This window comes from Rhipicephalus sanguineus, chromosome 5 (assembly GCF_013339695.2).
Source record: "Rhipicephalus sanguineus isolate Rsan-2018 chromosome 5, BIME_Rsan_1.4, whole genome shotgun sequence".
Classification (NCBI taxonomy): Eukaryota; Metazoa; Arthropoda; class Arachnida; order Ixodida; family Ixodidae; genus Rhipicephalus; species Rhipicephalus sanguineus.
The window spans coordinates 198,210,091-198,223,487 of record NC_051180.1 but is presented as its reverse complement, the minus strand read 5'-3'; the positions used below and the strand labels follow the sequence as shown (position 1 = coordinate 198,223,487).

At 47.5% G+C, this 13,397-nt stretch overlaps 1 protein-coding gene across 1 annotated transcript in view; it reads left to right on the top strand.

Moving 5' to 3' along the window:
- The window catches only part of LOC119395174 (nucleolar and coiled-body phosphoprotein 1), a 675,420-nt gene that overhangs the window by 172,933 nt on the left and 489,090 nt on the right, over positions 1–13,397 (top strand). Inside the window, exon 7 of the mRNA XM_049416108.1 lies at positions 4,051–4,174. Within this exon, the coding sequence (XP_049272065.1) occupies positions 4,051–4,174 (124 nt within the window). The remainder of the gene's footprint in view (positions 1–4,050; positions 4,175–13,397) is intronic.

Below are 13,397 nucleotides of genomic sequence, written 5' to 3'. Positions count from 1 at the left end.
GTGCTTGTCAGCGTTTCTGAGGGCATCCTCAAGTCTAACTCGTCAAAAAAGACTCCTGCCTGCCAGGGTCTAGCTGACACGAGGAAAGTCGCGGTCATTCCGTATATCCACGAGTTATCACACAGACTAAAAAAGATAGGACAACGTGCGAACGTAAAAGTAGTGTTTTCGGCTCCCACAAAATTGCGGTGTTTGTGCAGACTAACCAGACCTGCCTCATCGGAGAAGCAGGGGTGCAAAACGAAGCATAAAAATAGGTTTGTAAAATGTGCTGATGAAGTAGTGTACAGGCTTCCATTAACATGTGGCAAAAATTATGTGGGTCAAAGTGGACGGTGCGTTAACGAGCGTTTAAAGGAGCACCACTACAACGTGAAAGAAAAAAGGGGTGGGTTCCTCGATGCCCACTGCAGACACTGCACTAACTCAGGTACCAGTGCAAGTAACAATGTTCAGACCACGTGCATGCCCATTTTTCAAGAATGTTCAATTGTCAATACCAGCCGAGGTCAGCTAACCCGCGAAATTATCGAGGCTGAGTGGATTGAAAGGCTGGAAGATAAATGCATTTCCAAACCGTCGATTGCCCTCTCCTGTAAGGAGTTAGCCTATCTACGTAAAGATAGTTGAACTTGCAAAGTGCATGTATGATGATGGTGACAAGCGATGCTGCCTATATATGTGGTTCCCTGTTTTCGAAATAAACATTGTTGCAAGTTAGCGCCTGTATGTGTCACGTCTTCTTTTGTCCGTGTCTTTCGTGCGCTATAATCTTCAGTATGACATACCAACACTTCCAAAACGCCACGTTACTAAGCTTCATTTCTTTACCACAGAACCACGGTCATGAAACAAAGAGGTCGCTGCCAGAGCTTATTACGAGTGGCACGCGCTTTATCTGAAAAATCTTCAGTGATGTAAAACTGTGTTCCGTTGAGTTCTGAAACAGTTTCCATTATTTCAGTTTTGTAGCTGAAGTTCAGTATACGCAATATAATTGAGCGCGATCGAACTTCTCGTTTGGTGTCAATTCTGTGACAGCGCTCAAGAGACGGGCGAGGAAGCTTTTCTGCGAAAATTTCGTTTACCTTTGCCAAAAGTGTGTCAGTGTATTCACTGTCTGGTTTATGGATTCCGTGTGCAGTTATGTTGTTACGCCTGGAACGGTTTTCCACGCCATCATTCTTTTTCGCCAAGTCCGAGACAGCCCGAGAGAAGGAGCTTATGTCAGAGCAGAATTGACCAGATGAAACAACAGGATCGGTGGCGGTTTTTTTCATGGGCGCTTACGCGCGATTCCAAGGCATCGAAACGCTTATCGATAGTTGGCTGAAAAGACTTCATATCGGCAATATCTCAAACAATTTGTTTCTGTCCAGTCAACAGTTCGCTCAGCATTTCAGAAATATTCAGAGGGGCAGAGGAGGCAGACAAGTTTAATGCAGGGCGTTGATCAAATATGAATACTCTATCTCTGTTATGGCGCTCGAAGGGTGGCTAACGCATCTATCCCCGCATCTCTTTATGTGAAAAGCTTCAATTAGTTCCTTACTTTTTGTATAGACGCCTGCGCCTTCATGATCTGTTAAGGGGATATTCATCTTGTTTTGTTTCGGCGAGGGAAATCGCACCACGTGCCATTTTGTAACATATTTATGTGTGTTCTTTCAATAAACCTGCAGTTGCGAGTGCGCGCTTTGTGTCGTCGGTTCCTCCCTTCTTATGTCCTTGTTCCCGCAGTGCGCTTTTTTGCTTTAAAATATGAACCGTTACCGACTAGCCTAAATGGCTTTTTCGCTATAATCAACAATTCAAATCGCATTTCAAACACAGCTTTCTTGTGCTTTGCCAAGAATTCCTCTACGCTTTATATCCACAAAATTATTCTTCCTAGCTTTTTTGCGCGCACCGATAAATTTAAGTATAGCTGCTTTCCCCGCACTGTAGAATGATGCCATTCCATACCTGGCCGCACTCGTTCACTCTCCCGGAATGACTGCGCGTCTATTCTTGTTGAAAACCATTACTTATAACAAAAGCTTCATTCCTTGATTGTTGCAAATGGTTTTGCTTTTACTTTTCGTGTATTCTTTATCTGTTGCGACTTTCCCACTCCTGCGATAGACCACTCCTGCGATAGACCTTTCACAGGGCTGCAGTATGTAAAAATAAAATAAAATAATCACACCATCTCCCGCTAAAGGGGACCATGAGGTGATGCGAAGCAGCGTTTCGGCATGTCGAGCCCGCGTTTGAGAGGGGGGAGTGGAGAGGGGAAGTGGAGAGGGGAAGGGCAGAGGGGAAGGGGATATGGGGAGTGGAGAGGGAAAGTAGAGAGGAGAGGCGGGAAGGGGGAGCGCAGAGAGAAAAGGGGAGAGGAGGTGTGGGGAGAGGGTTTGCGCATACGCAGTAAGGATGGTCACGCCGCACCACACCAACACCACCGGATTGAACTCCGCCGTAAGATGCTTCGCATCTAATAAATAAAAGGACAGACTGGTGGGCTAGTTGGTATTGCATAATTGTAAACAGTAGCGCAAAAAATTAATAATAATAAGCATCAAATTTTATTCCTATGACTCAGAAAGCTATATCAGGCGTTGCTCGACCCCGGAGGAATACTCTAACGAAAGTTACATATAAGTTGTGTTGTACACTATCTAATTTTCTAACAAAGAAATAAACTGCACATGTACTCCTGCGATACGGGCGTCATGTCAGGTTAACGTGTGGGGTTTCAGTGCTGGCTTCGCTATTATAGCAGTCTAATGAACATCACATCTGTATTCCTATGTTTCGGCAAGCTATATTCAAGCATTGCTCGACCCTGGAGGAATAGCCGAACGAAAGTTTCGTATGATATGCACATCATCGCACCGTAATGTGCACTTCGTTTCGATAGTATTGACGTATGTGCTCTAACGCGAGTACTGACGTTACGTCAGACCATAAGTGATCCATTAAACGCCAGCGTTGTCGACGTCCTTACTAATTTTGCTACTGTCGTTGCTAATGAAATATTTATGCTAATATTGCATAGGAGGTCCAATTTCAGGTTACACTACGGGACTTCCTTCTGTATATCCTTATCTTGTACTTTGTGTTAAGAATAAAATGTGATTGATTGATTGATTGATTGATTGATTGATTGATTGATTGATTGATTGATTGATTGATTGATTGATTGATTGATTGATTGATTGATTGATTGATTGGTTGGTTGGTTGATTGATTGATTGAAGCCCACGATGTGTACACAACTACTACACCTGCAAAAACACGTCCATCCACCTCGTAACGCTTGGCTCAAAGCCAAGCAGCATAGAACTACTCGCTGAATGCTTCGCATGAAATCGATTCCCACAAGGCGTGGGATCTGCCAATTTTTTCGAAATAGCTGACTTTATATGTCTTCGTATGCGAGTCGTTCCTATCTGATATGAAACCTTAATACATTGTTTCCATTGCATTTTTAATGCTTCTAACCTACTAATTCAGCGCCACTCTGCTTTCCAGCTGGTTTTGGGACGTTAAACCCCACACATTATTATTATTGCTTTCCAGATGTAAGCAGCGAAAGGAGCACCCAAATAAATACCTCCACAAGCAGAACTCGCGGCCACCGCACCGTGGCGAGGCGCACCACTGAGGACCGCGTAGGACCAGCAAAATATCTCAAAAAATATATCCTGCTTTGTTCAACTCGTATATGGCTGAGCTCCTACGGGCCAACCTTTATTGTAAACGGAAAAACCGCCTATCGTATATCTGACTGAATCAAGGAGGGGAAAAGGTTTGAGGCCCGTGTACTTAGATTTAGGTTGACGTTAAAGAACTCCAGATGGTCGAAATTTCCGGAGCCCTCCACTACGGCATCCCTCGTATTCACATTGTGGTTTTCACATTGTAGAGAAACTCATATTCACATTCTAGAGAAACAACTGTACACAATGAATTACAGAACAGTATTTGTATTTACGGTTACCATGCGTATGCTGAGCATCATGATCCGCCCTTTGAAACGCTTCGTTGCATTGTCCCTCACTACAGGACCTCCCTGTTGTAATTCTGGGAGGACTTAAGCCAGAAACTTGGTACGTCGTTCGCCTGATGGCTGCCAATGCTGCAGGCCTCACCAAAGTTAAGTATGACGTCATGATACCGAGCGCCCGAGGTGAGTAACTTGCTACACAGGAACTTCCTATCTGACTATATGATGCAAATTCGGGATGCCTAATAGACAGTGTACAGGAAAAGCAAACTCATTTACAAGTATTCCCCGCAATGACATCTGCAATGCGAATATTCCAAACACTCCCACGTCATGCAACACCGTCGTAAAAAAGAGTATTGATCGTTATGCACGAATGAATGCAAAGTGCCGTTTTGCTACTTTCGGTGCATCATTTCGTTTCGCTGCGCCTTTAAGGGCATTTAGGAAAATGACTAATTCATATTTTAAAAAAATGTGCGCAGATTGCACTAGTGGCGCAAGGCTGCAACCAACAGAGGAGCTAGCGTTCGACCTGGCTTCTCTAAGGTTATGCCAGAGATGCTAAGCTTTTGTTATTAGTAATGAGTTACGTATGGCTAGGCTTGGCTATTCTTCTCCGGTTTCGGTCGCTTCCCCACACTAACCACGCATTACGTGGTTTTAGCGGGAACGTCACGTGACTACGTGTTACGGAATCTTGCGATTTTAGTCACGTGACTAGCTCTTACGTGGTTTTTGGCGGGAACGTGTCACGTGACAGTTGTTACGTGATGTTACGCAATTGTTTGTCATGTGACTAGATATTCTGTGATGTTGCTTTTTAGTCACGTGACTAGTGGTTACGTAACATTTAGTCATGTGACTAGTTATTGCGTGATCTTTATTCATTTGTCTAGTTGTTACGGGATTTTCGCCAGGTGACTAGCTGTGACGTGATTTTAGTCACGTGACTAAATGTTACGTGATATGAGTCGCGTGACTAGCTTTACCGTAATCTTAAATGATCGTAGGCACGTGGCTAGTTGTTACGTAATTTTTAGCCACGTGACTAGTTAATAGGTGATGTTACGCCATTTTAGTCAGATGACTAGATGCTACGTGATTTTGTAGCGTTAGCTACACTTGCCTAGCCGGGGCCGATTTCGCGTGGAGGGTCATGAGCGGTGCTGCGCATGCGCGAGGATCAGTGATGTCACACAGCTGGGTCACCGGAGCTGGCATCTTACGCGCTCTCCGACACTGCCGCGCGCGGCACGCCGCTGCTGGTCTGCGCGTTCGGGAGGAGTGGCGTCGTAGGCGCGGCAGACACGCTGGCGCCGGCACGTGCGTATACTCCGCCACCACCTAAAATCCCTTGATCTAGAAAGTAGCGACACTCTCCTCCGCGCGCGCGTTTTCCTCCTCAATTCTCCTCGGATTTCTTCCCTCCCCTGGCCGGCGCGCTGCGCACGGCACGCTGAACCCTCCACTGGCTCGCCGCAGCCGCATTAAAATCACTGCGCGCGCTTGTTTAATCGGCCTCTTGAAGCGTCAAATGAGAACCTGTTTCTTAAGCAATAGTCATGACGAAAGTGGGCTTCCGATAGAACAAAGTGACAAATATAATTTTAAAGACGCTTCGGTATATACAAATAAGCGCTTCGAAAAAAAATGAGTATATCAACTGGCGGCTGAGCGGTTTACCTTCCCGTCGCCGCCTGGGCTGTCCTTAACACGGTGTATTAACGCATGTAATGTAACCAGCATAAAGTATAGGCGAGAATTTTTTTCATAATTGTGGTCTTGATGAGCTAAAAGAAGGCACCCAAGAAGGAATGTGGTGGTTTACTTAAATTGGGCCAATGTGTCAATGCCGCTGTCAGACACGCACGCACGCACACGATGCATGCACGCAGGCACACACACATGCCTATACACACGTGATAAAGACACGCACATATACACACACGGACATGCATACACACGCGATACAGACACGCACACACATAGATACACAAGATCATACGCACGGGATACAGGCAGGCACGCTCATACACATGCCATATAGATACGCACATACATACACACGCGCGTACACACGTGTTATAGACACACGTGCGTGGACATGCGAACAGACACGCACGCACTACATACACATGCGCATACACACGTGACATAGACACGCACGCACATACATACATATACACGCGCATATAGACGCGATACAGACACGCACATACATACATACACACGCGATACAGACACGCACGCTCATACATACATACACACGCGATACAGACACGCACGCTCATACATATTGTCACGTTATTACGAACGGTACAGAACCTCTGTCTGTCGGGACACCAGGACGTCGAGCTGAACCGACACAGGAAAACACGACTTCTTCGTCCTCTCCACTTCCTTCTCCTCTCGTCAGTTTTACAGTGGCACATACACACAGTAGAATAGCGCAAATGCCATCCCATGCTCGTGGCATTACTCCCCTTCCAAAAAAAAAACATCGTCCCGATGCTTAATGGTGAATAAAACAGAAAATAATCGCACACGCACACACGCACAAATGATGTAGCAGTGTCGAGGTGTTCGAACGATCATCCAAGTAGACTTCAATAGTCAACGGGGGTAGTACGGCTTCATCCTCGATACATGCACAATGTCTGCTTGCTTTAAACGATGAGATCGGCGAGCCGTGCTTTCAAGCAGGACTTCGTAGTTGACGTCGCTGAGGCGACGTAGAACTCGATAAGGACCGAAGTAGCGGTGGAGTAATTTTTCCGAGCGGCCCCTTTGGCGAATAGGAATCCACAGCCACACTTGATCACCGGGCTGGTAAATAACCTCGCGATGACGAGAATTGTACCTGTGGGAGTCGATGTGTTGCTGGTTTTGGATTCGCTCGAGTGCAAGCTTGCGAGCAGCGCCTGCGAGCCGGATAAAGTCATTCGCATCGGTGGTAATGTAACAGCTGTCGGGTAACAGCATGGCATCCAGCATCGTAATTGCTTCTCGGCCGTGAAGCAACCGGAAAGGGGTGAACCCCGTAGTCTCTTGAACCGCAGTGTTATAAGCGAACGTAGTGTATGGTAGAACGTCGTCCCAGTTTTTGTGGTCTTGGTGAACGTACATAGAGAGCATGTCAGCGAGGGTCCTGTTTAATCTCTCCGTAAGACCATTGGTTTGTGGATGGTATGCGGTAGTTTTGCGATGAGCGGTTCCGCTAAGCCTCATGACGTCTTGCATCATTTGCGCTGTAAAAGCTGTTCCACGGTCAGTGATGAAACTGCTGGCGCTCCATGGCGGAGGACGATGTTGTTCACGAAGACGTACGCAATCTCATTGGCAGTGCCTCGTTGTAGGGCTTTTGTTTCGCAGTACTTCGTCAAATAGTCAGTAGCGACTACGATCCAGCGGTTGCCGTCATGAGACTTCGGGAAGCGCCCGAGCAAGTCCATGCCGATTTGTTGAAACGGCTCTGCTGGCGGTGCAACAGGCTTCAGGAAACCAGCTGGGCGCATAGGTGGGGCTTTACGACGCTGGCAACCATTACACGTTTTTACGTAATGCTTGACATCCTGAATGAGCTTTGGCCAGTAGTAGCGCTGACGAATCCGAGCAAGGGTACGCGCGAATCCCATGTGGCCGGACGAAGGCTCATCGTGGCAGGCAGATAAAATGTCGGCACGCAGCACCGATGGAACGACGAGCAGGTGTTCAGTCGCATAAAGTTTGAAGTTCTTTTTGTAGAGGATGTTATTACGGAGACAGAATGATCCTGAACGCGCGAATGCCCGCGGAGGTCTCGAGCTACGGCCTTCAAGGTATTTAATAAGTTGTTCAAGCTCTGAATCGTTCCGTTGTTGTTGGGCCAAGTCAGATTCACTGACAGCACAAAGAAAACGGCCTTCGGTATCATCATCGCTTGATGTCGTTGCAAGTGCAGCGCGCGAAAGGCAATCGGCATCAGCGTGTCTCCGGCCAGACTTGTAGACAATTGTAACGTCAAATTCTTGAAGGCGCAAGCTCCATCTCGCGAGACGCCCTGAAGGGTCCTTGAGATTGGCCAGCCAACAGAGGGCATGTTGGTCTGTGACGACTCTGAACGGACGGCCATATAGATACGGTCGGAACTTTGATATCGCCCAGATAACAGCAAGGCATTCCTTCTCCGTGGTCGAGTAGTTAGCTTCCGCAGATGACAGAATGCGACTAGCATAGGCAATGGGACGCTCGACGCCATCTTGCCACTGGACGAGCACTGCACCAAAACCGACGTTGCTTGCGTCAGTGTGCAGTTCAGTGGCGGCATCTTCGTCAAAGTGTCCTAGTACGGGCTCGGTCTGGAGGCGCCGCTGAAGCTCGGAAAAAGCGTCTCTTTGCTCGGGTACCCAGACAAAAGGAATATCCTCTTTCGTTAAGCGGGTGAGGGGTTCGGCGATGTTCGCGAAATTCTGCACAAAGCGCCTGTAGTATGCGCAGAGGCCTAAAAATCGGCGCACATCACGTTTGTTGGAAGGTGGGGGAAATGCAGCAACAGCCATTGTCTTGTCTGGGTCTGGCCGAATGCCATCGTGACTGACAAGGTGGCCGAGGAACTTTAGTTCGTCGTAGCGGAAATGACATTTCTCCGGTTTTAGTGATAGGCCTGCTTTGCGAATTGCGACGAAGACGGACTGAAGTCGCTGTAAATGTTGATCGAATGTTTGCGAAAAAACAACGACGTCGTCTAAATAGACAAGGCACGATTCCCACTTCAGGCCTGACAGCACGGTATCCATCATCCTTTGGAACGTCGCTGGAGCAGAGCAGAGGCCGAACGGTAGCACTTTAAATTCGTAGAGGCCGTCGGGAGTTATGAACGCTGTTTTTTCACGGTCGCGTTCATCGACCTCAATCTGCCAGTAGCCGCTTAGCAAATCCATGGATGAGAAATATCGGGCATGTCGAAGTCGATCCAGTGAGTCGTCTATGCGTGGAAGAGGGTAGACGTCTTTCTTCGTCACTGTGTTGAGTTTTCTGTAATCCACGCAAAATCGAAGAGTGCCGTCCTTCTTTTTTACAAGTACGACGGGGGACGCCCATGGACTGGTCGAGGGTTGGATTATGTCATCGTCGAGCATCTGCTTCACCTGAGAACGTATCAATATATACACACGCGATATAGACGCGCACGCACATACATACACACGTGATACAGACACGCACGCACATACATACACACGCGATACAGGCACGCACGCTCATACCTACATACACACGCGATACAGGCACGCACGCTCTTACCTACATACACAAGCGATACAGACACGCACGCTCATACATACATACACACGCGATACAGGCACGCACGCTCTTACCTACATACACACGCGATACAGACACGCACGCTCATACATACATACACACGCGATACAGACACGCACGCACATACATACATACACACGCGATACAGACACGCACGCAGATATACACACGCGATACAGACACGCACGCTCATAATACATACACACGCGATACAGACACGCACGCTCATACAACATACACACGCGATACAGACACGCACGTTCATACATACATACACACACGATACAGACACGCACGCACATACATGCACACGCAATGCAGACACGCACGCACATACATACACACGCTATGCAGACACGCACGCACACACATACACACGCGATGCAGACACGCATGCGCATAAATACACACGCGATACTGAGACGCAGGCATATACATACACACGCGATACAGACACACACGCACATACACAGCGATACAGAGACGCACGCGCATGCACAAGTGATACAGAGTATACAGACACGCACGCGCAGGCGCACGCATACACATACGTGCGTACACGCACAAACACCGCGAATACACAAACGCACGCACATGCAATCACACGTTAACACGTGCGCACACGCACATACAAACGCAGGCGCACATATGCGCACATACAAACACGCATACACCTGCACACACCCGTACACACACGCCTGGAGGGTTGACGCCTGGAGGGTTCATGGCGGGCGTGAGCAGCTGAAAGCGCGCGAAGTTTGCTTGCGCTCGCTTCTCGTGACGTCAGGGTCACCTTACTGGGAGTTATCGCGCGTCGCAGCCATTCAGCGTTGCGGATGCGCCGGCTCCGCGAAAGAGAGGGTGAAAAAAGAGGAGGTTGACGGCGCGGCGAGGATGAGCCGGCGTGGATAAAGGAGCGTCGCTACTTTCCAACATCAAGGGGCTTTACCACCACCTCGCGCGGCTCGCCGTTGCTGGTCTGCGCCGCATTCGAGAGGAGTGACGTCGTAGCCATGGCAGACACACTGGCGCCAGCGCGCGCGCAGCTATTCGCCTTCCCTGTGCAGTCGCCGTCTGACACTGCGCTGGGGCCGCTTGATAGCGCCTCTGACTGGTGTTTGCAGGTGGGTAATGCCATGAAGAAGGAGAGCGTAAATGCTGCTCAACGGCGCAGAAGAGCCGAGAAGCTTATCTCATCGGATCCCGAAGTAGTTGCCTGTCAATTAGCGGTTCAACGTACGAAGAATGAACAGAAGAAGGCTAATAATCCTAGACAATCTGGAAAGCTAAGAATAATCAGCTGAACCTTTGCTAACGCTACGTATATCCTGGTATAGCCGAGCTAAGCCACTGCAAGTTTTTTTGTTGGGATTCGTCCTTCCATCGAGACGACATCCCACACAATCAGTTACCTCTTTGACGACACGTTTCACTTTCGTGTTGTACTGATTCCTATGAAGGAGAAATCAGCTATCTTTTTTTGCAACTTATTAATCAAATTCATAAAGCCTGCTTAGTTAATCTATATTTCTTCTGTGATTTTGAATTGAGAATTATTTTTAACGTGACAGTGTTTCATGCCGGCGTCCACCAAGACGTCACAGACGTATTTCTATCACGGATATGACGTTGTAAAATATACGATAACAGATGACAAAGAAAAACAAGAACACTTTCCGTCGTTGGGAATCGAACCCCCCCTCGTTCCGAAGCGCGCGGCGCGAAACGACTCGGCCACAAAGCCTACGTTCTTCAGCATGCTGACGGCGAGCTATTTATAGAAACCATTTACCGCTAGCTGTAATCGGAGCTTGGAGCCGCTTGTTTTGCTTAACACCAGCGAGATGGCGCGAAAGGTGTGCTTGAAAGGTCATCGCCCCGCTGGTTGCGGTGTGCGCGCGCCCCCACCTGTACTTTGCCCAACAGGTCGTGGTCGCCCGTTTGCGCGCGCTTATGTCTTGATGGGGGCGAGTTGTACATCTTGTGATTTCACCGCAAGTGTACCTTGAAGTTACGGTGTGCACGAAGGTCACTTCGCTCGCTGCAGCGGCCACGTTGTCTAAAGGAGCGCGCTGCTCAAACACAAAGAAGTACACAAAGTGTGACAGCGTGTTATTTTCATGCGTCCTTTGTACTTCAGCAGCACGCTGCAAGTTTCGAGATGCTTCCTCTTCATCGCGTGACATTTAATTTGTTGCTATCGCATTCATTGCTTTGTCCTTGCGGCGCAATAAACCCTCAACTACTTCTGTGAAGACACGTTTTACTTTCTTGTTATACCGACTCCTATCACGGAGGGATCAGCCGTGTTTTTTTTTTCTACTACAGTATGTAGCCTTTAAAATATGAAACATTGCATGTTACAAGTTAGGAGCCAAACTGTGACTTGAACGAATAACAAAGTAAGGATATCGTCATAATCTGAAATGAGAAGTGTATGCCGGAAAACTAGAATGCACGTTCTTGACCAACTTGAGCAAAAGTTATCATGTGCTTAAAATTGACGAGCAAGTCAATTAGCTAGCTCAAATTTCACTCACAAAAGATCAACCACACATAACGTCACATAGCGCCGGGTAGTGCGAACAAAAATTATCATCAGGAACGCGCTCGCCTCGTTCTCTTCTTCATCTTCGCTGCCACAACTAGTGCGCCGGTTTGTTCGGCGTAACATGAAAAACAATGATGGGCGAGTCTGTTTACGTGACTAAAAATCACGTGACATCATGCAACAACTAGTCACTGGGCTGAAATCACGTAACATCTCGTAAGAACTAGTCACATGACTAAAAATCACATAACATCGCGTAGCTTGTCGCATGACTAAAATCGCGTAACATCCGGTAACAACTGGTCACGTGGCTAAAAATCGCGCAACATCACGTAACATCTTCTCATGTGACTAAAATCACGTAACATCACTTAACAACTACTGACGCGACTGAAATCACGCAATATCACGTAACATGTAGCCACGTGCCTAAAATCGCGTAACGCCACGTAACAACTAGTCAGATGACCTAAATCACGTAAGATCACATAACAGCTAGTCACCTACCTAAAATCACGTACAGCTATTTACTTGACATGTTCCCGCCAAAAACCGCGTAAGAGATAGTCGCGTGACTGAAATAACAACATCACGTAACAGCTATTCACGTGATATGCTTCCGCCAAAATCACGTAACACGTGCGTAGTGTGGGGGACCGACCGAAACCGGAGGAGAATAGCCAAGCCTAGCCATACTTTATACTACTAGCAAAAACTTAGGAGCTAGATGGACTCCACTGTTGATTCCATCCTTGCACCACTAGTGCAAGCTGCGCACATTTTTATCCTAAATTACTATTAGGTAATGATGGAAAGAAGTGTTAATATTGAAGGGCTCATTTTTCTTTGTTATGCACAATATTAGTGAGCACTAACAGACAATAATGCCGATGAATGTATAGGGGATGTTATTAGTAAGTTTAAGGTAAATGTGAAGAAAGAAAAGTGAACGAAAAGGTGACTTGCCGCTGGCAGGGACCGAACCTGCGACCTTCGAATAACGCGTCCGATGCGCTACCAACTGAGCTACCGCGGCGGCCATCTCCCCGTCCACTTTATAGGGTACATATGTACATTTAAACGTGGTAGCGTCAGTCAGCACCGCCAGTAGCCATGACGGCGAGTATGAAGCACTCCTTTTCTGCCTGTTGGCGTCACGTAGCGCGTGACCTTGTCACCAGCTGCCAGCTGACCAATAATCCCTCGCATACCACCTGAAAGCATCAAATCTGCCAGAACGAGACCCTCGCTATGAATGAAGGAAAGAAGTGTTGATTTATTTTTCTTGTCATTATTGTCTGTTAGTGCTCATTAATTTTGTGTATAACGAAGGAAAACGAGTCCTTAAAAACACTTTTTTCCTTCATTCATAGCGAGGGTCTCGTTCTGGCAGACTTGATGCTTTCAGGTGGTATGCGAGGGATTATTGGTCAGCTGCGAACTCCTAATACGTTCACGCGCTACGTGACGCAAACAGGCAGAAAAAGAGTGTACCACACTCGCCGTCATGTCTACTGGCGGCACTGACTGACGCTCCTACGTTTAAATGCA